The sequence below is a fragment of the Cimex lectularius genome, unplaced genomic scaffold (genome assembly GCF_000648675.2).
Source record: "Cimex lectularius strain Harlan isolate CLEC.00 unplaced genomic scaffold, Clec_2.1 scaffold221, whole genome shotgun sequence".
Taxonomy (NCBI): Eukaryota; Metazoa; Arthropoda; class Insecta; order Hemiptera; family Cimicidae; genus Cimex; species Cimex lectularius.
In genome coordinates this window covers 682,777-710,395 of record NW_019392775.1, presented here as the reverse complement: position 1 = coordinate 710,395, position 27,619 = coordinate 682,777, and the positions used below count along the sequence as shown (strand labels likewise).

Genomic DNA, 27,619 nt, shown 5'->3' with positions numbered 1-27,619 from the left:
AACTTGACAGGAATTTCAAGTTTGGAAAATGTTTTGTCGCTTTTCCATAACTTGAAGCTTTTTCTACTCATAAACTATATATTATTGTTTATCATTCTTTATCCATAACTATTCTAAATCATCAATTTTAAATTTATAAAGCTAAATTTTTTAAAATCAAAATCGGTTGATAACGTAAAGGGAAATGTGACATGAAGTGAAGATTTTTCAGGGGAGGCAAAATCTAAAAAAAGTCTGACGTGCCGAAAAAACAATCTTCGAAGGTTTAGCCAATAAGTAACTTGAAAGTTAAATATTGAAATATTGAGTAGACAAGAAGCTTTTAGAACACATTTTACTGCCAAACGATAAGCTACATTCAACGGCGTTTCCAGTGGAATCGAACCGGGTAAATTCTGATCTGAAGCTGTCAAAAATCGGACATACAGCTTGTAAGAAAAGTAGAAATCCTTAACCAAGAAAATATTAAGCTTAAAGAAAGCATGATAATCGACCAAAACTGTACCTCGATATGTACAAGAAAACTGAAATGATATGAGGGCTACTATGTAACACTTCAGGGTACTAAAAATATTCTGAATAAATATTGACAAAAACAAATTGGTTCTATTTTTTTATAAAACTAAGATATTTAATAAAAGGATTTCACAAAAAAAAAAAAATATTTTGACTAGAAAAAAAATTAAAAAGAAAATGAAAATGACCGAACAGATGATACTCATTACAACAGCTTCATCGCCATGACTTCAACTTCAACAATTAAAAAAAAATTTAAAAAATTAAAAAAAAGCTCTGATATTTAAAAAAACGACAATAGATACAGAAAAGCTTGGATAATCTTTCAAAATGATTTCCGTACCGTTAGGATATCTATGAACTTTGAAACTAAAAAAATAAGTTTCATATAGCTGCATATTACTTCTTTGCGTAAAAATTACAGTTGTTTTACCTAATCTTTTATTGACCGTTTCTTTCAATGATTTCTTCTATATAAGAGGTTTTAAAAAAATCACTATCGCAACCGATGACGCTAAATATCACGATATAAAATAAATAACAACGGTATTAATACAATGCAATATGTCATCGGCGATAACGCAAGAATTTAAAGTAAAAAATAATGAAATCATTTTGGAAATAAAATAGTTCCGAAATATTTCATCGTTGAAACATAGGGGGATTTAATCTATGCGTAACCTATTTTTAAATGGGCAGGATGGCCGGTTTTAATGCGACACGCGCTTTTCAACCATAGTAGGACTTTAAAAAGAGGTATTATTCATAACAGATGGTATTTAATTTTTTTTTTAAGACCAAAAATGACGAGGTCTCGTTTTCTTTCTATAGCATTTTAAAATGCAAACCCTAATGTTTTCCTGTGTAAATGAAAGAAAAATTATTTTTAAAGTAAGTTAAAAGAAATAAAATGTATCTTTTTTAAGGATAATAACAAAGTAATGCACGTCAGTTTATACGTTTTCATCATTAACATAATTATCATTAACTGTTGTTCAATTTTGTCTTATTTTGGAGTAACACAGTCAGAAAAGCTCGTGAGTCAGACATACTAGTCAGAATGGATTAACATTTATAGTAGCACGATTAAAATTGGACAACTCAGGTCAGCATGTTTCGCAAACCATGTTTGACTATTTTTATTTTTTATTTATTTATTTTATTTTTTTTTTGAGAGAGAGACAGCTAATCCATTTAGAATAGGTATTAATAGGAAAAACACAAGCTGTGCGAGGATTACGAAGATTCAAACCATTTCAGGAAGGAGGAGACATGATTTTATTTATTTTTGTTTAGTGGCAGCATGGATAAAACATTGACCAATTGGCCAATTACAATTTATGAGCAATTATACCTAGAAGGAGAAGTAGGGACAGGAGCCAAAAGTCCAAGCTCTATTTCCTATACAATCAATTTTTCAATCTGATTTCCATGCAATAGAACTCTGTGATCAAGAAAGATTTTAAAAAGGACAAAAGAAATAGATACATTGTCAGACAGCCAAGCAGTAATGAAAGCTTTATATTTATCTACCTTCTATTCAAAGCTAATCTGAGAATCTAGCATGTATCTACTGGGAAAACTAAATCAGGTAACCTATGTGGGTACCAGGTCACGAAGAGATTGAAGGCAACGAACAGACGACAAACTGGCTAAAGCAAGAGCAGCACTTCCATTCTTTGAAGCACAACCACAAATTTGCACATTGCAAAGCATGCTAAAAGAACAGAGGAAATGTATAACAATGAAAACAGAGTGGATGAATTCATAGGTGCAAAACAATCAAAGAAGTTCTCAACGTCTCAAAAAAAAGTAACATCTCAGGAAGCAAGAATTAGGAAAAATAGGACTTTAGACTGGCTGTTTATTAACACCTCAAAAATTGAGAAAATCTGAGGAAGAAACCAGAAGATTCTGTCAAATGGAACATTGGACAGGTCCTATCTGATGTGAGTGCAAAGTATTAGCCAGGAAACAGCCTCCTCAGAAATGAAATGCTAGCGCCTAGGGGAATTAACGAAGAACGCCGGAAAGTGGTCGACTTCCTTAAAGTTAGTACACTATCTGGTATAGGGATGTAAAGAAGGAATAATGGAAAAGAAAAGACCTATTATCACCAGTGAGAAAAATAAGGGAAAAAGGGATAGCAAGGGAAAGCCCATAAATAAAAGTATAGGGGAAATTGGGAACAAACCTTTACAGTAAATTTCATAATTGTAAGACAAAAATGATACAATTTTTCCAAAATCATTTATAATTGAATATAGTTTAAAATCTATAATTTTATTCGACTAACATTTCCTACTTGTGGACAATGTTGTATTGTATGAAATAATTACGAAATTTGAACTTAATTTCTCAAGACCTTTCAAAGTCGGGGAAGGACAACAAATAATTCGAGGTGGTGGTAAATTACTTTAATTACTTGAATAAGGAAATTACATATAAAAATCCGACCTAGATTTGGTTTAGACTTGACGAAAAGAACGCATAACCGGTTTGAGAAAGAAGGCGGATTTAAAATACGGAATAGCGTGTATAAGAATTGAAAAAAAAAATCGGATGTATGCCAAATTGCACGGTTTGCTTAAACCCTCGTTTCACTTAGTTTACATTTATCATGTCTTACAAATCCGAGAAGCCCAAGAGGAAGAATAAAGGCAAGAAGTGTACAAATAAGTAAAAAGTTCACTAGATTGTAAAAAGGAATGTTTTCAGACGCAGGAGAAGAAAGTTCGAAACTTTTACTTACTTGACTTTTGAAGGAGAAAATTCTCAGGGGTTTTTACATTCACCGACTGTCTGTTATGAATACTTCAATTTGAATACTTATAAAATCTTTGGAAACATTTTATTATGATTTATGTGTAAGAGTTTGACAATAAATAAAATAACCTCCCTTGCCATTTCCTACACAAGCCGTCTAAGACATCCTTATCTTTACAATTTCTCTATTTTCAAGGTATTCCCAACTTACATGAAATTGAAACGCTAACGATCCTCGAAATAAATTGCTAAAAAATTGAAAAATCGAAATCAATATCAACTGTTATCACTGGAATTATTTTAACTTAAGTGCAATCTGATTCTTCTCTTCATCGTTTATTGACAACACTGTCCAAATATAATATATAACAACGTAAAATATTGGGTTGTCCGGAAAATAATGCAGGATTTTAAGTTTTCATTAAAAAAAATCTATATAAAATATTCTGTTTACGTTTACAGGATTACTCATTTGTATGAATGTCAACACTTATTAATCCTCTTCCAAATGATATTGTTTGTTTACCTCTGTAGCATTCCGCTACTTGGAAATAATTCAGTCATCCTTATAATGTCAAAGCGAGAATTTCGTACGATTTTCTTTTACGAGTTTAAACTCGGCCGAAGCGGAGCCCAAACGGCTAGAAACATTAACCAAGTCTGGGGCGAGGGTTGTGTTAATGAGTGCACTGTGCAAAGGTGGTTTAAAAAATTTCGGGAGGGAGATTTCAGCCTTGAAGATGAAGAAGGTCGTGGAAGGCCTTCCTCTCTTAATGATGATGTTCTGCGATCAGTGGTGGAAGAAAACCCCAAAACAACTGTTCGAGAACTTGCAGAGCAACTCAAAGTCAGTAAAACGACCGTCGCTGACCACCTCAAGGCGATTGGAAAAGTGAAAAAACTCGAAAATTGGGTTCCACACTCATTAAACGATCGCCAAAAAATCAGCGCTTTGATGTTTGTGCATCACTTCTTTGTCGAAACAAAAATGACCCATTTCTGGCCAGAATTGTTACATGTGACGAAAAGTGGATTCTCTACGATTACACTAGACGTTCTGGACAGTGGCTCGACAAAGGAGAAGCTCCAAAGCCCCCAACTCATCAAAAAAAGGTAATGGTTACGGTATGGTGGGCTTCATTTGGTTTAATACACTACAGCTTCTTAAATCCTGGCGAAACCATCAATGCTGAATCATACTGTAACCAAATTAATACCATGCATCAGAAATTGGCAGTAATGAAGCCCTCTTTGGTCAATCGGAAAGGGCCCATTTTGTTGCATGACAACGCTCGACCACATGTGTCACGTGTAACGTCACAAAAATTATTGGAGCTTGGCTATGAAACTTTGCCTCACCCACCCTACTCTCCGGACCTCTCGCCTACTGACTACCATTTTTTTAGACACCTGGACCACTACTTACAACACATAATATTCAAAAATCAAACGGAACTGGAAAATGCATTTATTGACTTTATCAATTCTAAAAATTCTGAATTCTACTCAGACGGAATTAATAAGTTACCAACACGTTGGGAGAAATGTATTGAGAGTATGGGAAATTATTTTGATTAAAGAACATTGCTTTAAAGTAACTAGTTTCTTTTTTTTTGTTTAATACCAAAATCCTGCATTATTTTCCGGACAACCCAATATATAACGAAAGTGAACGTAAATAGTTGGGAAGATTGTATAAACCTGATTGTTATCAAAAGAAATGGGTAAAACTTCAAGAGTAAGGAATGGCTGTCGATATGGAAACTAAAACCTTTAGTGAATATCTCTATTCTTCACAATGATTTGATCTTAATAAACCTCACAATTAGCATTTAGAGTAACTGTCTGATGATATGAAGTTTATTTATTTATTTTTATTGTATTTTTTTACATATTTTTTTTAAGGACTGCTTTGTTCTAGCGATTATAAGCTGTTATTTAAACCCATATTGTTTTAAAAACAAGCCTTAAACGGCGAAGCAACTTTCAGTTGCATTTTTTATTTTTATTTTTTTTTTTAATTTATTCCGATTCGACTAGACTAATTTCGTACTGTTCTAAAAATATACGAGATAAAAAGACACAGATTAGAAAGTAAAAAAATACTATGATGAATTATATTGGAATTTTCAAGCAAGTGAATGTATTGATATTGAACTCCTTGCATATTGCAAGCGGAATGAAAAACCAGGTTCATAATGATAAAAATAATTATGTTGTTTGAAAATTAAAGAACTAGATATTAGAGATATTTTTCATCATCTCTGGCTTAGGTCAACATTTTGAAATTGAATTTGTATTCAAATTTTATATAAAATGTTCATGTATTAATATTAAAAATAAGCGGAATGAAATGTCAGTTTCAGGCAGTTTTAAAATTAAAGAACAGTATATTAGGTATTTCTCACTGGCTTAATTCATCATTTTCAAATTTGTATTTGAATTTTATATAAAAAATTCGAATACATATTTGAAAATGATGACTTAAGAGAGTGAGAAATATCTAATATCCGGTTCTTCAATTTTAAAATTTTATATAATTTTCACTAATTAATATAAAAAAAGCGGGATGAAAAACCAGTTTTATATTGGTAAAAAGTATTATTCAGTTTGAAAATTAAAGAACCGGATATTACATATTTCTCATTATCCATTGGTTCAAGTGAGCATTTTCAAATTTGTACTCGAATTTTATATAAAATTGTCATCTATTAAAATTAAAAGTAAACACAATGAAAATCCAATTACATAAAGGTAAAAATTATTATTCAGATTGAAAATTAAAGAAAGGGAAATTAGGTATTTCTCATTATCATTGGCTCAAGTGAGCATTTTCAAATGTGTATTCGAATTTTACAATAAATTGTCATCTATTAATATTAAAAGTAAGCAGAATGAAAACCCGTTTCATATTGGTAAAAATTCTTATGAAGTTTGAAAATTAAAAACTGGATATTAGGTATTTTTCATCATCACTGGCTGAAGACATTTTCAAATTTGTATTCGAATTTTATATAAAATTTTCATCTCTATATTAATAGTAAGCGGAAGGAAAAAACCAGTTTGATATTGGTAAAAATTTTAGTTTGAAAATTAAAGAACTGGGTATTAGGTATTCCTCATAATCACTGGCTGAAGTCAACATTTTCAAAATTTGTATTCGAATTTTATATAAATTTTTCATGTATTATTATTAAAAGTAAACGAATTTGTTCGATGGGTTGAACTTGGAAGGATTGTTAAGTAATTAAATATCAGATAATTGCCAAATAGTCAGATAGTAGGAGGCCGTAATAAGAATCGTCAAAGCGTTTGCGACTTAAGTGGAATAGAAAGGTTATGCTTAAGGAATAGGATGAGGGAGGGAAGGCGTTCAAGTCTAAGAATGTTGGTTGGTCGGTTGGGGTGAGTGCTAATGGGGAGAGTAGCACTATTGATCTGAAACGGTGGCTCTCCTGCCTCACTCTCACAGTCCTCCCTCTCTTCCCGTCGATATAACCGATCTACCTGACCATACCCAACTAGAATACCTCGATCCAACAGGTACAAATAACAAAGTAGAACGCTGAAACACATCTGTAACACCGCCCCTTATAAACTCTAGTAAAAATACACCGTTGTCGGCCGCTGATTTTCCACCCCTTCTAACAAAACGACACCCCTTGGACAAACGTCGATCAAACATTTTCTATCAACGTACAAAAGACGAGAAGGGTTTATTCCCTCTTTATTAACCAACACGTGTGAATGGTATCACAATTATATAACACGTGTTACACATATAATTTCATTTGAATGATTTCAAATGAATGTAAAAAAAATTCTGAAACCCTTCATGGGCGAAAATGCCACTGCATTGCATGTTCAAGTAAAACTTTTTTTTGTATTTTTTGGCGCTTTGCCCATCTTCGGGTTTGTCGGTGCGTTATTTTGTCACAGACCTACGAGTGAAGACAGAAAAATGGCTAAACTCGTCCGCCAGACCGAAACAACGAGGATATCCGAACCAAGATAATCGAAAACGACCAAATTACGTGTTCATAACCCCGCAGAGATCTTAAAATCTCAAAGTTTAAAATTTTTTGTTAATATTAAAAGAAAAGGCTGGATTGAATATTGTACCGGTCTCCACTTCTGTTTTAATTTTCTTCCCCTTCTATTGTGATTAATTGTGACATATCAAGACCGTACCGCACAAATAACACATTTATTGTGGAAATGTCTGGCATAAAAATAATAAAGATTATCCTTTCAAGAAGCATTGGACTATATCTACCTCCGTTCTTGCAATGACCTGATCTCCATCGACCTTCTAATCAATAAAATTAATTGGGTATCATTTATCTTCATCATCAAACATCACGTGATTGTCGTTAACGGGTAAAAGCTAAGTGAGCATCGGCGGGCTGTTACGTATACATTTAGAATAGTTCTAAAAGCATTGAAGTATTACAGAGAAATCATATTGCATAATCTTGTATAATAAGATTTTGTGAAAATAGTGTCGGTTGGATTTAATTTACGGTCCCATGACGGTTAAGCATTTGGTCTTTAGAAATTTAATATGTTAAACATTTTGTTTTAATAAAATGAGATTAAATAATTATATCAGAAAACAAAGAAAATTTATAATAGAAATAACATTTAAAAACCCGGAAGTATATTCAACAATAAAGGTTTAACAGGAAAATGAATATTTTTAGGCATTGCCTGTACAATATTGTATATCAAAAATTAGGAATAAGGCGAATTTGAAAGGAAAAAAAACACTCAGTTCTTTTGTCAAGCTCCATTTCTAGATTCTAGGTTACAAATGAATGAAGGCAAAATTTTCAATATTATAAAAACAAATATATATATATATATATATGTTAACCATGTAAATAATTTTTATTATTTTCCAAAGTCTAACGAAGGAGCAGCTTGAATCCTTGGATGGCTCGTCAAAGGAACTGTCAGTTTTGATTTCTTTCAAGTTCGCCTTAACCATGATTTATACCCGTGAATTAAATTTGGGTATTATAGAAGATTATTATAAGTAAAACAATGTCGAACAGACTTCGCCAGTTCGATGTCAAGGAATGTTCAACAATACCATTAGGTGCTTTAAGTGCGTAAAGTAATTCCTGTCATACAAGAAGACCGTTGGGTGTCGCGGGTGAGGGGTCAAACCACTTTACAATACTTTGTCCATATTATTCTCAAATAAAAATGGACTAAGACGGGATTCCAGGGCCGCTGGTATAGGAATACGAGTCGACCGACCAACCCCGATCTTAAAAAATTATGGAAAATTCCCGAGACATTGTTACAACTCATTAAAAAAAAATTATAAGTTGCGATATGGATTTATAGATAATAAGTTTAATAATAAAACAACAACCAGTTTAATAATAAAACTGATAAATACAGGAGGTACTATGTAAAGGTTCAACAAAACATTTATATTCCTTTTTACTCTTGATATTATTGTGAAGCCATAAAGGTAACAATATTTTATACCCTCTGTCATCAGTTTTTATTTACTTTTCCTTTACGTATATCGAAAAAGGAAATTTTAATACAAAAGAACCTTCCATCAGTCATGTTCCGGCTTAGATCGATCCGTTCAAATGGGGCGTTACGTGTTCCTACCTAGTTAATAATGGTGTTTTCCCTGAAATTTCCGACAATGTTCAAAGATGGGGCCAGGTTGTGAAAGAATAATGCGTAACAATTGGCAATTAAATTTACCAAACTTTCTTGGTACCTGGCGTAGATCGCATTTTTAGGGGCTTCGTGAGAATACCACTTTATTTTTATTTTATCCTGTAATATTATAATTTCCGTTATCGGAAATTAGTGCAATTAAAGTATCTACCTAGACGAAGATTCGACATGAGTGTCAAATTTTTATCTGAGCGTTATCTGATAATTTGCATGATAACAATAAGTAATGTGACTACGGGCTGAGATTTTATATGACAAATTTTATAATCAATTATTCAATTGTCGTATTTTATGAATGTGTTTTAATTTTATATAAAACACCTTTAATTATTTGTAAAAGAGTTCTGACGAAGGCATTAACTAGGCCGAAAGCTTGATGACAAATTTTAAGTTTTACTTTGTTGGCTTCCTCCCCGAAACTCGTACTGGGAGGGATAACAAAATAGGATTTGTAGTTTAGATTATTATTTTGACTTATGTATTTTTTATGTTAATTAGAATCATCTTAACTATTATTACCTTTAATAAACCTCTTTATTATTATTATTATTATTATTATTAAATTAAATTTGATATAACCAAAAGAATTCCAAATTCCGCCAGAGGGCTTTTTGCCATTTTTTGTAAATATATTGTAAACTGTTACGTACATATGTTTAATAATAAATGTATTCTTTTTCCACTTCCATTAATTTACATACCCTGTCAAATCTTGGCCATGCATTTCATTAACAGACCAGTCTTTCCCAACTTCCAACAGAAATTGCGGACCAAAAAATCAAAATAATCGAGGTTTCAAACAGACTGTCCGATATAATAAAGATAAAATGAAATCTTTTCAATTAAAAAGGCTTTCGTAAATACGCCGCTGTTCTACCACCTGAGCTGGTCGTGGGTTCGAATCCCGCTTGTGACACTGACTTTTTTTATCTCAAACAAAACCTTAATTAATTGAAAAGAATTTATTTGGCCAAGCGTACCACGAAACCTAATAAAATAAAATAAAATGTTGAAGTTTTTAGCCGGTTTGATATTTTTAAAAATGTACTGTAAGGGAGGTAAGTTTTAAAGAAGATGATTCGAAATTACCATTTCACAAATTTCATTACGTTTGAGCAGTTATTTTGTAAATAGACTGGCAATTTTCAGAACAAAAGTGGATTTATTGAAAAGGAAATTCGGTACTAAATCTAAAAATGGGATCAAAAGTTGGAAGAAGTTACGTCAGAGTAGAGAAACTTCAGCTTTTATGTAAGGAAACGTGATTTTCTTAAATAAACACTAAATATATCTTAACTTTTGAATGGATAAACCATGAGTTTTAAGGCATTCTACTTCACTTTAGATATACTGTTGCGGCATTTTTTAACACGACGAAGCTGGTGGATTAAAGCTAAGCAAAAACAAGCTACCCAAATATTAGGCAGTATTCAAAGACTGAACGTATGTATAACAGAGGCAATGAAAGCAACCACCTCAATTGTCCTAGAAACTGCAAAACCTACCTCGCCATTGGAAATATTTTAGAAGGCAAAGCAAGGAAAAGCATAAAGACTCAACAGACTACAAAGGAGAAGAATTTAGGAGAACATCAGATACAATGATATGGTATACAGATGGCTCCAGAAAAAACGAAGAGACCAGATCGGGAGTTTTTGTACAAGCCCAAAAAACAAGCAATCAAACCCTTTAAGGAAAGGACGCTTCGGTTTTTCAAGCAGAAATGCATGCCATCAATGCATTTGCCCTAGAAAATGTTACAAGAGGTTACTGGCAAAGATTCCTCATAATATCGGATGGCCAAGGAGCTGTTAGTAGTAAGCATTAGTGTACAAAAAAATTACTTCAAAATTAGTGAATTAACACAACTCCAAACCCTCGGGAAACATAACCAGATGATATTCGCAAGGGCACAAAGGAATGTTGAGTAAAAGCAGATATTGGCCAGAAGAAGATCTGCAAAACGATATATAGGCCCTGAATCTATACTTATATTACAAAAGCATATACAGAATCCTCCAATACAGAACTACTTTTCCCCAAAAAAACAAAATGAGAAGTGGATAGATTCTAGAGGTACTAGTCACAATAAGCTTATGCTAAAACATCCCTCACCAAGAGTGGTAAACTCTGCTACAGTTAGAGAGGGTTAAACTCAGAGGAGTGATAGCACTATCCTTTGTCCTTTGTCTAAATTATTTTCCAAGGTGACCAGTGCTGATAACACGACGAAACACTGAGCGCCGAACATAACCAACTATAAAAAATTCGAAGAAAATTTAGGCCGTAAGGAAGTAAACAATACGTGGAAATTTGGAATGGTAGAATTGAAAACGAATAAATTGTAATGTTATATCGAAGAGTAGGTGAGAACTAACAGGATTGGGAGATTGATAACCGCCCAGTCTTCAATATCAGAAAATACGGGTTTCTTTCTGTTGATCTAATGTCATCAGGGAATAAAACAAAATCCAAACTGTTACATAAAACATAACAATTTGAAAGTACAACCTAATGTAAACCCGCCCCGAGGAATATCGAGTACTTTGGGGGAGTGAATATGGCCAGGCTTGTCTTGTTTTGGTAGGTGACGGGATATCGGCGTCGTCGGAATATCCTGTACCACCGCACGTGCGCTTCGGCTATTTCGCTGGTGAGCCGCTGCGTTTTTTTCCGGGAGTGTTGTCGATCGGCTCTTCGTCAAGGCATACCGGGGGTTCCCGGACGCATGGTCCGGGTGTTCCAGCAGGGCTCACATCGTTAGCGGTATCTCCGGAGGAGGTTAGAATCGTGAAAATCTTTATATGTTATGTGTTTATGTTTTTCTTGCTCTTTTAATAGTAACTTTAAGTCATGAGGTACCTTCGAGAGGCTAGCAAGCTGAGAAAACAGTGGACAAATCATGAGAGAGTCCATGACAAAGATGCACGAAAGAAAAAGAATAAAGGAAAAAAGCTATAAATACCAGCACCCTAGTACAGTATAATGTCACTGGCTGAATCGGTTTTTTCTCTAATAAATAATCTATATTCATTATTTAAAAAAGCTATATATATCATAAGAAGGGTTTCAACAAGGAAAAAGCTATAGTGAATCTAATAAAAAAGACTTCGCCTTAAAACACACGACACAAACTATATTTCCTAAATAGTTCAGTTTTAACCAACAAATAAAATATCTCAGTTTCTGAACGATTTTGTATATGAAATAAATTTCGGTAAATAAATGTTAACAATTTGTAGATTAATTTCGAGGAAAATAGATTGTCACTTTGACAAAATAGAATGACATCATAACAGGACATATGAAAACGGTTTCTAATAATTGTTCACTGTGTAAGTGAACATGAGCAATGTTAATTGATGTTTATAACCACTGAGTAAACATTTGCGCTTTGAGAACTACGGTTCAATATCGATCCTAAACCTGTTTACAACTTAAGTATGTCAAGGCAATGGAGCAGTGGGACAAGAGCATGCCAAATTACTAAACATTCTACTTTTACAGGGGGATAAATAAATCTCGGGTTTATTTGTACTATTGAAAGGGTGAAGATTTGTTGGTTGTAAACAGAAATTGATGTAATTTATTCATTTTCACTTGTTCAATCTGTTTCATGCTATCTAATTCTCGATTTTTCTCAGGAGATTTTTATCAGGGTTTTTCAATTTTCCACTCGTCTTCATTGAGTTTCATTTTTATCATAATTTGATAAATTATCAACATTTTATTAGTTCACAAGTTTGCCCTAAATTTTACTGTTATACTAAACGTAACCCATCCAATTTTTGTTTAATTGCCAGTTCCATTCGACTAATTATTTTTTCTTGTTTAATAGTCCTACTTTTACAGCCATACGTGACAGGTGTTATAAATTTTAGATGAAGAACATTCCTGCCTTTGTTTTTCATAAACTACTTTTAGAAGATGAAAGTCATCCAGTGCATGTTCCTTTTAGACCACTTGTTAAACCGTGGCTCCGTTAATAATTATTAATTAGCAATGAATTTTCTATGCATAAAGGTTTTTTGATTATTTTCAAAAATCGTTTCCAAGTAGAAAATGGCAAAAAAATTTTTTAATGTTGTTTTTTCTTAGTTTTTTCTTCTACGCTTCTTTTATAAATGTGGCGTATTTTCTTTTATCTATGTTGTATTTTTTGCAACTTGTTTCCTTATTGTGAGATATCCTCCTTTGGTCTGCGGGGTGAGGAACATATAATTTGATAGTTACTTATCATCTTGGAATGCCCTATCCCTGTTTATTTGTCTATCATACGCGATTTGGCGTGTGCGAGTCGAGTCGGGTTTCCCAGGCCCAACACTGAAGATGGCGAAATACCGAAACGCATCTGACAGCAAAATCAGCGAAGATAGGGCAGACCATAGGTAACTATCAAATTATACGTTGATCACCCCGCAGTCCACAGGAGGATATCTGGCAATTTCAATTAAAATAGCATGGTCAAATTATTTTATATTTCTTTATAAATGTCAATGGTTCTCATTAAAAAAAAATTGTTAATTTAAATGGGGAAATATTTTTTAGTGTTTTCCTGACCATAAGAAATCAACTGTGTTCCTGATTCTTATTTGACGTTTCATACTGGCATTCCGCCGTTCTTTGATTCGTTCTAAAGAATGCTTTCACCGTCACATGCCTTCCCAGACTCCAGAAACATTCCGGCATTCCATAATCTTCTATATTTTAAATTATTTTTACAGTAAGTATATCTGATCACAATGTATTTTTAAAACATCATAGTATTTATTTTTTACCATGTTTATATATTTAGGGAATCTTACATTTTCTACTATATATCTGTTACTGCTGAATATCTCTACATTATAAAATAAAAGGCTTGGTCCGATCTGAGACCATATGTATTAGGGCCCATCATAGAATTTTCTGATTGTTTTTCCAATATTTCCTTATCTCTTATCCCTCTTTTGTTTCCGTTTTTTATTTCAGTAACTTCCTGTCCCATTTCAAATCCTTTCTTATCTGCCTTATATTCTTAGCTGCCACAGTTTTATGAAATTCCGATTAACATTTCAAGGCAGTTGACATTCTTTTCAGTGTGCTCTCTTATTTCTTTACTTTTGTTCTGCGGTCTTTATTTTTTCTTTATCTTGTTCCTATCTTTCAATGAAACTTAAGCTGCATTTACCGTTTAATTATTCTCGTTTTAGGGGAATAACCAAAAGATATATAGCGACAGAGCCAAAACAAGAAAGAAAAATGAGATGTTGAAAATTTAAAATGTCCAAAAACGAAGAACCAATTATTAACAGTTTTGTTATTTGACAACAACCATAATACCCATCACTACCTTAATAAAACCATATAATAAACCCAAGATATATAAATTAATATTTTATCTTCAAAACACGTTTTATACGGTATAAATTCGATCGACAAGACAGTTTCGATGGTCGATTATACAAAATTAAGGTGGAAAAACAACATCAAAAATGAAGTAAAATTGAAATAAATAAAAACATAAATGATCGCGAATACATAGGAAATGAAAACAAATGATATTTAATTAAATCGTTCTAAAAAGTATACCAGGAGCTTAATATCTCGTTTACGGACTAAATAGATTAAAAAAAGGGAAAAGGTTTAATGATATCAATTAGGACAATTTTTTTTCGTAGAAAATGTATTAAATCCGAGAAAACGGGCTTGAGAAGCCTGTGATATAATTGCAATTTCTCAATCGTGTAATGATACACTTCTAGGATTCACAAGAACCGTTGTGTGACCTAGTTCAAAATTCAACTGCTGCTTTTTCCTAACAGCCTTCACGTGCAGTTTGTAATAACAGATTTGCAATTTGATTTATAATATTAAGCTCATTTAATACAGTGTGTTGTAGGGCATTAATTAGCTGAATATAAACGGAATTTTCAAGATATTCTGCGTTAAGAAGAATTTAATGAATTTTGAAAATGTTTGCTTTGAGGCTCAAATAAATTGCAATGAGACTAATTCGAAATTAACAGCTATCATTTCGTAATAACAAATACATTTTAAAATAAATATTTATTAATTTTTCATTTTTAAATTTATAACCAACCACGTTACAAGTTTTTTTTGTTACAAAATTCTGTCCACGATACGCCGAGGCTATGAAGGCTAAAAATAATCATAAAGATGGTCAGGATTTTCAATGATTTGTACGAGGTCAAAATAACAACGAACGTTGGAAATTGTATTCTTACAACCTAAGACCCTCAAGGATTTCGTTTATTTACTGTTGAATATCATTAAAAAAGAAAAGAGCTGTTAACACGTGTTACCTTTGAAATAACACAACCGTGGAGTTCATTTTTAAAGAATAAAATGAATTATATTTTAAAAAAGATATACAATGTGGATGCTAGTGCGGCCTTTGTAGGTATTTTCGCGGGTATTTTCCGGTTGGTCGATGACTGTCAATCGTTGCTGTCGTATAGGAGAGTAGGTTCATTTTTAAACAGGTGATCTTGAATACGTGAGATAGACCCATTTTTTCTCTGTTTATATTTCATTCCCCGTGTAAATGATAAATTATCTTTTTTGAATAATGAAAATTCCAGAGATGAAGAAGAAAGGATGATATGAAATAAAGATTATAAGGTAAAGGTAAGTTTGAATGAGAAAATAAACAGAAAGAAGTGAGGATAGTAAGAAGTAATCATGACAATAATAGTTTACGTGAGAAATAATTGCGGGTAAGAACATGTGATCCATGGATGAAAAGGTCAAACCAATAGATCATCTTTTTACACATTTTCAAGACGAACTGTTTCCACAATTCTATCAAGATTCCCAAAAGGGCTCCAGGTGAATGAAAAAGTTGAAAAGTTGTTCTTTGCGGCTCTATCAAAGGATTTTCACTAATTGGGTTAAAAAATAGTTGTAGAATACCGGGACTCAGAACAGTCATAACAATAATAAAGACAAAAGGGACAAATAGAATGATGCAATACAAAGATCGAATGTAGTGTTGAAAAACCTACAACCAATGCGGATGAGAAAAACAAACCAAGTACATAACTTTTGTTACCATTTCGCTTGAGAACATAATATTTTCATGCTTCCGTTTAATGACTCTGACATACAGACATAACGGGAATTAACAAATTTCTATTTAAAACACTCTGAACTACATCTCTCTATATCCAAATACTCTGAACTACCTCCAATCGTTTACTTCGGCGGATTTGAACTTTTTTGTCGTGTACAAACAGCCATTCTGCTAAATCCCCAGACAACTTTATTTCATTACAGCAGTATACAATAAATAAACTCATTTTGCTGAACAACTCACAGCCCGGCAAAGAAAAGATCTTGGGAAGATGGAAGATTTTTAATTTTACCCCGTTCTTAGAGTTACGATTTGTTTTTGCCAATAGTTTCTTGCTCGTACTTTTAAGAAGACTTCCCGACAACTGCTGATTTGATTATTATTATTTTTTATAGTTTTATGTAATAAAAAGCCATTAGGGAAATTAAGTAAATAAAATTTCCCATGACAATTGAACAAGTTTTAATCGTAGTGCCTATTCCAAAACTGAAACTAATTTCATTTCAAATTAGATTTTAGAACGGACTTAACTACAAAAGAAGAGGCAATTAGTGAAAATAGTGAGAGAAGAAATAATGAGTTAAAAGATTGAGGCATGAAAAATTAAAACAAATTAAATTAGCTTTTAATAATTAAAAAGAACTTAAGGAAACTCACACTCTAACGAAAATAAAAACCTTCAACTAGGATTAAAATCTGTATTGAAAGATCTCAAAGACCTCCGACGGAAGAGAACTGTCAACCTGTGACCGACTCGACCGAATTGAACAACCACTTCACACTAATGAAATACTATGAAACGAACACAACATAGCCAATAGTGTTATTATGCCGTTTCCATTTCGTTAAAAATAAATGTGATTAAAGTACGACAGGATTGGCAACAATTATCCTTCACGGTTTCTGCCGAATGCCCCGAAAGACTTTAATAGTGCAATTCATGAATGACCAGAATTGCACAAAACGTGTTTTCGTGGGGGGGGGGGGTGTTTTACTTTTGCATAGTTTCAAGGTGTAAGACAATTTACATTATACAGCGTTTTCAATTTGCCATTGAGAGATGTATTGTTTTTTTACTGACCGTCGATGGTCGTTTTTATTTGACATTTGGAATATGCAACGAGATAAACTTCCAAAAATTCTATTATCTTTATCTAACAAACCCGGAGGGTCTTTATATTTTTCGAAATGCTTTTATTTATTTCTTCTTATGTAAAAGTGAATTATAAAAAATTATGACTTTTTAAACGGTTTAGGTGCATCCGGTAGAATGGATTTAGGGGGAGTTTTATTTTTTTATTATGAAGGATCGATAAAGGTATTTATTTGTGAAGGTATTTTTGCTGTTAATGCTGTTAGAATGAAATTCAATGAAAAAGCTCGGAAACAATACAAATAAACTTTTTAAACGGTTTATAATACATCAGCCAGTTTTTGGTATGGGGGCGATATTATTTTACAATTTTTACTTAACGTACAGATCGAAGATTTTTGTTTTAATGGGATTTATAAGTTTTTGTTTTATTTTATTTTTATTCTCTTAAGGATGAAATTTATAACATAACGGCCGATAATACAATATAGAATACATCATTTCATTCATTTCCTTAGGAGGACATTTTTGTTTTGATCTAACGTTCTTTCGAACACTTTTTTTTGTAATGGGATTCTATTTTCAACTTCTAACACTGTTTTATGCAATGAATTATTTTTCAATTCTTTTTGCAAGGGTGAAAATACATAGAATAATGGTTGTGTAAAATATATAATTTAAATTTGGTTAGAGGGCTATTTTTTGGCATTTTTTTATTCAGTTCCTTTCATTCTTTAACGTAATTATTTCCTTTTTTTATTCTTTGACAATGGGTTTATTTTTATTTAATTAATTATTTATTTAATGCGTTTATGTTCTAGGACATATTAATTTGGACATAACATACTTAGGGGAATGTGGGAAGAGGGTTGGTTGAATGTGTGAAATAATTCTGTTTAATTAGTCGAGTTCATCAGGTGCATTTGATACCTGGAATTTTTGTTTGGCCTAAAATATTTATCAGGACATTTTTCACAATGGAATTTATTCATTTTTTAGTAGATTTATGAGGGTTGTAGGTACAACTAAGGGTGAAATGTATGAAATAATTTTTGCTTAAGTAGCAGAATACTTGCAAGTTGCATTTGGTTACAGGGATTTATGATTATTTGGAGACCGTGAGATGCGTCTGGTACCAGACCACATCTCACGATCTCCAAATAATCAACTAACAGTCACTAAACATCATACACAGGGATTTATGTTTGACCAAAATTATTTTCATATACATTTTTTTAATGGGATTTATTTATTTTTAGTACGTTTATCTTAGGGTCGAATGTATTAAATAACAGTTGTTCAAGTAGTGGAGTACATCAGTTACATTTGGCTATCGGGACATTTTATCTGAACGATTTATAGTGCATCTATTAAATGAGATTACTGGGTCAGATTTATTTTGTAATGACTTATCGTATAAAGCGAGGATGATTTGTTTTTTATTTAATTTTATTTTCCTTGTACTGGTAATGTTTATGAAACAAAAGAATGAAACCCATCCAAATAATGAGAATTTATAATAAAAAAATAAGCAAATTTTCAACTGTTTAGGCTGTTTTATTTTGCAATTTTGATCACAAGTGATGTGATACACAAGTCATTACAAGATTTCAAATATTCATCAACAACTCATATGTTATTTTTTCAGAAAACCTTTCGAATCTTAGGACTTGGATATGGTTTAACAAGTACATATCACCGCTGTAATATATGTACCATGTCAAAGTTTTTGGTGAACGGTTGCCAGGGATTTCACTAGTTAACAACCCGAACATGCAAAAATTCCATCTCGTAAAATAAAATTTGCACACGTTTATTTTTCGCTTAATACATATGTTGAAAATTTTGAAAAAAATACGAAAAATATTTCGTAATTTTTTTTTTTTAAACCAACAATAATGTAACGTCCAATAAGAAAAGAACAAGGCAATTGGCAGAGGCTTTTAAAACTAAGGTGAAGTTAAAAATAATGACAAACTTACCCGGACTGGGGCACCGAAAAGTGGGGTGCCGGATGGAGGGTCCCCACGTTCAGAGGCCGAGGACATCTGAGCCCTTGCCTGACGCTCCCGCTCTCGAAGCCGGTCCCGCTCCACGCTACAACACAACAATCAAAACAAAATTACTTCCCTTGACTTAAATAACAAATGTCAACATTGTAAATGATTTTTTTGTGTGTATACAAATATCTACAGATGTGAAAAACTCGTTGAAATATTTCACATGGCCTACACAACTAATAAAACATACTTGATATCAAGGCATGTGAAATACGATATTATACTTTACAGTAGCTTACAGACTATGTTAAATTAAATTCACCTTATACCAATTAAAACGTCCCATTCATTTCCCAGTAAAGCTATTATTTGTGCTAATATCCTTTCCATGTTAAGATAACTAACCGTAACCTGGTAGTTCAATATATTTTTTTTAACTCCAACAATCAAAATATAATTGTTATGTAAATTATTCACAGAGGGGGAAAATCAGAGCTGAAAGGACGTCAAAGAGTTCAGTCAATCAGTTAAGTAGTTATACATCTTTAGACTGACAGATGCATACTATTGTTATACGACGTTTATAAAATAAAGAATATAAATGTACTGCAATAACATAATTACAGACAGAAAAACAAGTATAATCACTTTTATTTATTACAAAATAAATGCAATATAAATAAGATTCACTTGAAATAAAACTTCAGTGTCAGAAAATTGCACAAGGGTAATTTGTAAAATATATGACCACAATAGGCTCATCCGGAACGTCCGAACAATTGCGAATTGGTTGCACATCTTTCACAATTGTATTTACAACGAGTTAACATAATTATTTGTCATATTTGTCCGAAAATTTGTTTAACTGATAAGGAAAGCAAGCTAACGGTTGGTCGTAAAAAACGAAAAGCCTCGCGAACAATGAGATTGATTTGGCTATGTATACAAGACATTTTTTTTCTATCTTACCCTTTATAAAGAGTGTTTGTATTGCAACAGACAAAACGGTAAAAATTCCCTTCCCTCATGTTGTGTACAAAATATGAAAAGCATACCAAGCTTTTCTGAAAAGGTTTTCCCGCACATTTTTTTTTAATCGTAAGATGACACAAAAGGTAATAAGTGATGTTGCCAAGAGTACTTTTATCAACATAAACAGGGGATAATGCTATTAACAAAAAGAGAGAAAAAAAATACCTTGATAATTTTATCTCAACAGGGATTATCCCATCTTCCACATGTAATCCAGAATAAATAGAACAAAAAACGATACAGGTAGATTTTTTTATGTCGCATTGACTGTGAAATTGATATTTTAATCGAAAAATAATACTAAATTGAATAGACTATATATTGTAAATAAAAACTGAAATTTATTATTTTGCTTTTATTACTTTTATTAGGTGTCAATTTTATATACTATTTTCCTAAAACAACCCTTAAGTTGTTCTTTATTCAGCTCTCCTTTCTTTATATTCTACACACAAACTTCAGATAATTTTCCAGTTTCGATAACAGTGAAAATACATGTTGAATAGGTAGAAAAATAGTATATAATGTGTTGGTCTTAATTAATCACTTATGCTCTCTTTGTGTAATGAACCAACAAACCTGTTATTTGCTGAGAGGAACTGAGAATTGTATATTCATTAGCCTTCTCTTCATACAATACGATTACTTATTGTTCAACGTGCGACCTAATCCGAAAATTAAAGTAATGTCATTTACCTTCGCCTTTACCGAATTCTACATTCCGAAATCAAATCCATGTTAAGTCAACGAGACCTATAGACTGCTGAATCGAGAGGGTTTAGTCTGACAGGGGTAATAGGTCAGATATGACCAGGAAAGAATAACCCTAATGTGGTCAAGCTCTGATAACAGTTAAAGATAGATACAGCCAGATATATTTATTTTGTTACCGTATTAAATCGCGCATGTTAAACAGTGTATCAGGTCATTGACTGTTGACTGTAATTGGATGTGACACCGTATTGTTATCCACCGGTTTATTATCGCCCATAGTAGAAAATTACCCATTACTATTTATGAAAAAATCGCGTATACAAATGTAAAAACTATTTTTTTATAATCTATACAATTGAATTAGTTAACACTATTAAATTATCTTCGTCAAAATTTTTGTAACAACAATGCTTATTTTTTATTTATTTTTCCTTTCCTAAGAATACAATATCCTGATAAATTTTATCATTTGTTTACTATGTTATTAATTGGTAATTCGATTGTTACTAATTTAGGCGTCACAATTTTTAATTTTTCTGACTGGGTGTTTGTTCAATGCCTAAACGGCCACTGGAAAAGTTCCCAACAAACAAAAGTAAACAATCACATTCAACAAATATAATAAATGTAAGTGGGAATAATTCATTCATCAACAACTTTCTAGGAATATCATTTAATTGAGAATTTACAAAAAGTGAAAGTATTTATGGTGGGATATGTACGCACATTCAACTTCGTTTTCTCATTCCCTCCTTCTCAATTTTTTATCGGCTAGAAAAGATCCAAGCGCATCTAATCGTGATAAAGGTAACAACATGCTTTTCCAAGGTTAATTGTGACAGTGGGTAATGGTTGTTTTACAATGGACAACATCCAAGCGAAACCTTTTTAGTATGATTTGAGTACTTCAGTAAAGCATGTCCAAAAAATACTAAAGTTGTACATGAACTTAGTTGTTAGATGTTTTATGTATTACGTACGTAAAATGCAAGAAGTTGTGCAAAATTGTGGTACTAAATACATATTACATTCAACTTTTAGTTACACGAAATCCATCGTGAGAACTTTCAGTTCTACATAGTTGATAACTTTTTTTTTATCAACTCAAGTTAAACGAAATATATCATAAGAACATTCGGTTCAAAAGAATTGACCCTCTTTTTTAGGTGTTAACACAAGTTGAACGAAATCTATCGTGAGTGCATTCGATTCAAAAGGGTTGATCACCTTTTCAATTGATCTACTAAAATTGAATGAAATCTGTCGTGAGAATCTTCGGTTCAACAGAATTAATCACGTTCATCACAATTGATCTTTTTAGCTGATCAACTAAAGTTGAACGAAATCTATCTTTACAACCATCGGTTTAACAGAATTGATCGCCTTTCGAGGTGATCAACTAAAGTTCAACTAAATCTATCGCGGGAGTATTCGGTTCAACAGAACTGACCGCCTTTTTTAGGTGATCAACTTAAGTTGAACGAAATCGATCGTGACAACCTTTAGTTCATCAGAATCGATCTCCTTTTTAGCTGATCCAGCCAAACTTCTGTCGGTCAAGCCATAAATCAAACCTTTCAAGCTGAATCATTACCTAAAACGTGTGAACTTCCAAGTTGAGTGTTTCTGTTCAACTTTTACACTCTGGGTGTGTGTTTTGTTTTTTGTTAAAAAGTTAAAGAACAAAAATGAGCCTCCAGTAGACTTGAAGCCATATCCAGTCATGAAGACAATCCACGTGCTTTACTCCCTTTGATAACGCAGACTTATGTAACAATATATGTATTATTTGACAATACATGCTGTTAGATGTATTGTCAAATAAGTCAAAATTCCCCGATTTATTATCGCAAAATTAAGGCGTTTGGCTAAGTGGCATCTATTTTTTTTTTTTTTTTTTTTGCCACCGACGCCCCTAATGGCATTATTGCCACAAAAGTTGGCCGACATTTATGATTTATGAACCCCGCGTCCTAATGATGATGTGAAAAATAAAGATGTGAGAGGAAAGGCGAAAAATTAATAATTATCGTAAAATAAATTAAAATTGAACAAAATTAAGATGGTTACAAAAAATAAAACGTATAACAAATAACGTTCAACGATTTGCAATAAAGACTTGCTCGATATTTATCGAAATGTGTGAACAAAAACTGAATCATCATAACTAATTTTTTAAAAAGCAAAATTTGAATCGTGAGAAAGCGCCATTACACGTCAATTTTAAACTAAATATAATAATTATTTTATGACGAACCCATTTTTGATACAATTAAAACAGAACTTATATAAATCGATTGAATATGAATAGCGCAATTTTTCGCATGTGACTCCGTTATATTTCAGGATTGGAAACCAGAAGCACATCCATTCGGCAAGGATATTCCACTGGATTTATTGTATCACTGACAAGCATGCACGCATGGGCGCTGACAGAGAGTACCGAATATTAAGTAATTTTTACAACATTACAAATCTTCTGTGAATTCGCGAAGTGAGAAAATATTATCTTGTAAGTGCCTATCAATAGGCCAACTGATAATATTATAAACCTATTTTCCTAGCAAATAAAAATAGTGTTTGGGACCTAAAATGTTTTCCGGGGAAACCCCATTCTGTGGCACCGGTCTCGGATCTGAATCAGCTTTCACTTCTGGGTAGAAATGAAGAAATCTCCCGCATAGGAATTCTGTTATAAAAGTTTTCAAGCTCTCCGAAACAACCTTGAAACATATGGAAAGGTGCAAAGTCTGACTTTTAATTTAAGGATCCTTCGATTAACGTGCTTTATGTGCTCTTTTTCCCTCTATGAATAGTCGACATAAAAATTATACTTACATTTTCTAAAAACCTTAATTCAACTACAAGATTTTTTCACCAGTTAAACTACCAAAACATGCGACATGTAAAATGGAAATTAATTAAATTAAAATACTGAGAATATACAGAATAGTTCTACGCATTTGATAAATTAAAAAGATTATTAAAGAAAAATAAACGAACATCGCTGGGAGCCCAATTTGTGTCATTTACCTTAATAAACTTAATTTTGAATTATACATTGCTGTTGCCTTCTGCTTACAGGCATACTTTTGCTTGAAGCTTCAAAGAAAGAATCCTCCATTTCGGATAGATAGCGGTTCTTTCTTTTACATGCCTCGTTTTCGTCAACGAGCTCCTGTAACATCAAACCAATTACAGTACTGGGCAAAATGATAGAAACACCTTAAACATTTGAAAAAACTGTAATGCCGACACTAAACTGAAAAGTAGCTGTGGATTTATTTTGTTTTAAACATTATATAACGTAAAAAAAAAGAAAAACAACTTGTTAAAACCTAAAGATTACTTCTATTTTCAGTCATAAAACTGGACATATCAACATTAAATTTTGTCCATCTCGTTCAAAGATCAATTCAATTTGAATTGAATCTGAATCAACTGAAGCTTGAATTTGAACACTAATATATAATATTTGTAATATTTATTATTTAATGTTTAATGTTTGTGTAATTAGGGTTAACTAGAAGGTATAAAATCCTTCTGATATCCATTTAATCACATAGGATTAACGAGAAGGTGCAGGTTTTTAAGGGGGCTCTGTACGTGCCTTTCACCAATATAAGTACCCTGGGAATTTCCTGGCCCGGGTGAAACATAAATTTTCCTTTAACTTAAATGAATATACACAAATAATGTGGTTATGAAGAGATTAAAAAAATTAATAATCGGCACTTGTTCATTACTGTAATTTCAATATTATTTATTAGCTTGTTTAAATATTCACCCAACGCTAATATTGGCTTAGATAGTTGGTCTCCCTCCCAAAACTAAATAAATGATCAGCCAATTTGAATTAAGTTATTAAGTTATACTTCATCTGAAAAGCATTTCCTTCCTTCATTTATATTGAGGAAAAAAATTCCACTAATTTTACTCTTTTCCGAAAATGAAAGGAAGAAAACAACAGAAGAGGGATATAAAAAGATCTTAATTGTAAGAGGAACTTGTAATTTCAACATTATTTAAGCTTAGCTTTCCTTAAATAAAGAGCCACCCAACACTAATATTGGCTTAGATGGTTGGTCCTCCATAAAATAAATAAATAAACAGTCAATTTCTACTCAAGTTATTCTGTTATTCTTCATCTGAAAAGCACTTTTTCCTTCTTTTAATTGAGAAAAAATATTGTTCAATAATTTTACTTTTCCGAAAATAAAAGAATCAAAGTAACACAGGGAAATAAAAAGATCTTAAATGTAAAAGGAAGAGTTTATGTAATTTTCATCCGAGTTAAAAATAAATTTTAAAAAATAAGTATTGCATATTCTAACACGCTGGTTTACTTTCTTTTACGTTATATAACACTGAAACAAAAATTAAACCACTTTTCTGTTGGGCCTTAGCATTACCATTTACAAAAAAGGTTTAACGCGTTTCTATCTTTTTGACCGAGGTTAAAATTAAAGTTTTTTGGTTTACATCTAAAAAATATATATTTAAACAAGTTGGTTTATCTTGTTTTTTGTTATATAATATGAAAAAGTAAACAAAATTTTATGCTGAGCCTTAACATTACTATTTGAAGAAGAAAAAAATACAACAAAAGTATTTCTATCTTTTTTCCATCGATCTTCACTTTTAGATGTAGAAGTTTAACCCTTTTTTTTTACCAATACTTCTCATAATAGCGGCCATCTGAACTCCAAGTATAATTAAGAATTAAATTTCCTTTTTGTCCGTATAAATGATTAAAATGTAAGGAATAGGATGTGGTGAAATGGTAAATTTCGAAGGGGACAGTTGAAAAATATTTAGAAAGTCTAAGTGAGAAAGACCACCAACATAAGCATGGTGTTAAAGTAAATAGTTAATCCCAACCAAATATTATTTGACATTGTAAACGCTGAGAAAGAGACCGACTCTGAAAATAAGAATCTAGTTGCGACAAAAATCGATGTAAGGTAAATTTTACGAAAAATAAATAGTTCGACTGCCTTTAAGTAATTTTAAATGGGTACAATTAACACCACCCACTCTATCATGAAACATTTATTTCAGATAAGTACGACAATTTTCGCAATGCGCATATAAAAGGAGATTATTTGTATTTAATTAAATGAGAGAGACCGACTATCAATCACTGTGACATTAACCGTACAAAACCTGACCCTAAATAATAATCATCTGGTCAGTTCATACATTAGTGGAAGATTTGGGGTTCGAGTAATCGTTAAAGATCATTTTCACGGTCTTATCGTATTTAAGATAGCTGTTCCCTATTAGACATTTAGACGCAACACATCAGTGAATGTCTTTAGGGTATGTTCTGATAATTTGTTCAAAAGAAAAAACTACCAAGGAGCGAACAGAGTTAATATCATAAACAGATCAGGTGTTTTTACTTTTATATTAATCTGGCGTATTATTGAAATTAAAATGTTCGTAGTATTTGATTACTGGACCAGACAGTATAGCAAGGTTGTTCTAAATTTAAATTTAACTTAAGATATCGCCAAGAGCCCAATTAAGCTCAATGTGTGTTTAATTTATCATATATCTACATACAGAAGACTATAATTGGAATTATATTGTCCAGATAGTGGTGATTCTGGTTGAAAAGTTCAGAACGCGTTATTCAATTGGCCATAGAAGAGTGAAAAAAGAAATGCCCCCAAATTATTATCCGAAATGGCACACGAGATTGACATGTGCTACATCATAATGGAAAGTTGCAAATAGATCAATTAAAAAGCTACTACAGGTCGAAAATTTGGTTGTCATGAATAATTCAACTGTAATACTTATAACATCACGAACGATAGCCATTAATGAGTTTCCCCGTATTGCTGAAAGTACTTGAAGGACGGTAGCAGTTCGTTGTCGTCTAAGCATGATCAATTATTATATGCAGGATGTTATTGAAACACAATTCTTAAATGGAAAAGTATTTATTAAAAAAGTGCTGAAGGCAAGAGAATTGCACAGCTGACATTCACCTCGATTGAGACGAAGTGAGAGCCACAAAAATGGAACAAGGACAGGGACAGCCAACATGCCAACATTACTCCACCAACTACGCTTTCCTCGTCATTTTCTTTTCCCTATGTATTTATTTAAAATGAATTTAACATATGACAATTGTACGTTTGAGCAGGTTATTTTCAATAAGAGGTGAAATTGAAAACAAGTCCCTTGGTAAAACAGGGAAAACCTAAGATCGTAAGCTTTAAAATTATGGGTTAGCGTCCACAATGGAAAAAAATTCAGGGTTTTTCCATCCATAATTTATAAAGTAAAATGGTTTTCGGAAGTCGTCTAACAACCACCAGGAGAGCAGAGTAGACGTTTAATACGTATTAGTTTAGAAACAACAATTATTACATTAAAGACAAAAAGTTTCTTCCTTTCACTACTACCTGAAGAAATTTGCTACAAGGCAACCCCTAATCATTAAGAATTCTGGAATAAGAATTTCCTTTCTTATTTTAGCATAATTTATAATGGATTTTGGAAACTAGGTACGATTATAAAGGTCTTCCTCGCAGGTAAAGTTACTGTTTTACTTCTAGTACTCGGAAGTCGAACCGATACAACAGGGCGTCCCACAAGGGAGCATTCTTGATTCCAACCTGTATATCATTAACGATCATCGCCACCTACGCGGACGATATCGCAATTTTGTCCTCTAAATCGAATCGTATCCAAGAAACA

At 32.3% G+C, this 27,619-nt stretch overlaps 1 protein-coding gene and 1 long non-coding RNA gene across 7 annotated transcripts in view; one reads left to right on the top strand and one right to left on the bottom strand.

Annotated features, from left to right (window-relative positions):
• LOC106663301 (AF4/FMR2 family member 4-like) overlaps nt 1-27,619 on the bottom strand; it is a 144,145-nt gene that overhangs the window by 49,070 nt on the left and 67,456 nt on the right. For 5 of the 6 annotated variants that reach the window (XM_014388018.2, XM_014388014.2, XM_014388017.2 and 2 more), the window contains one exon: nt 19,142-19,256. In XM_014388018.2, coding sequence (XP_014243504.1) covers nt 19,142-19,207 — 66 coding nt within the window. In that variant the 5' untranslated portion in view covers nt 19,208-19,256. Of the gene's footprint in view, nt 1-19,141; nt 19,257-23,938; nt 24,084-27,619 lie in introns of all 6 variants that reach the window. The other variant, XM_014388015.2, reaches the window with a different exon arrangement.
• Nucleotides 13,127-14,357, top strand: LOC106663302. Its single transcript, XR_001340010.2, has 3 exons — nt 13,127-13,379; nt 13,540-13,714; nt 13,787-14,357. It is a non-coding gene; the product is annotated as an uncharacterized LOC106663302 (long non-coding RNA).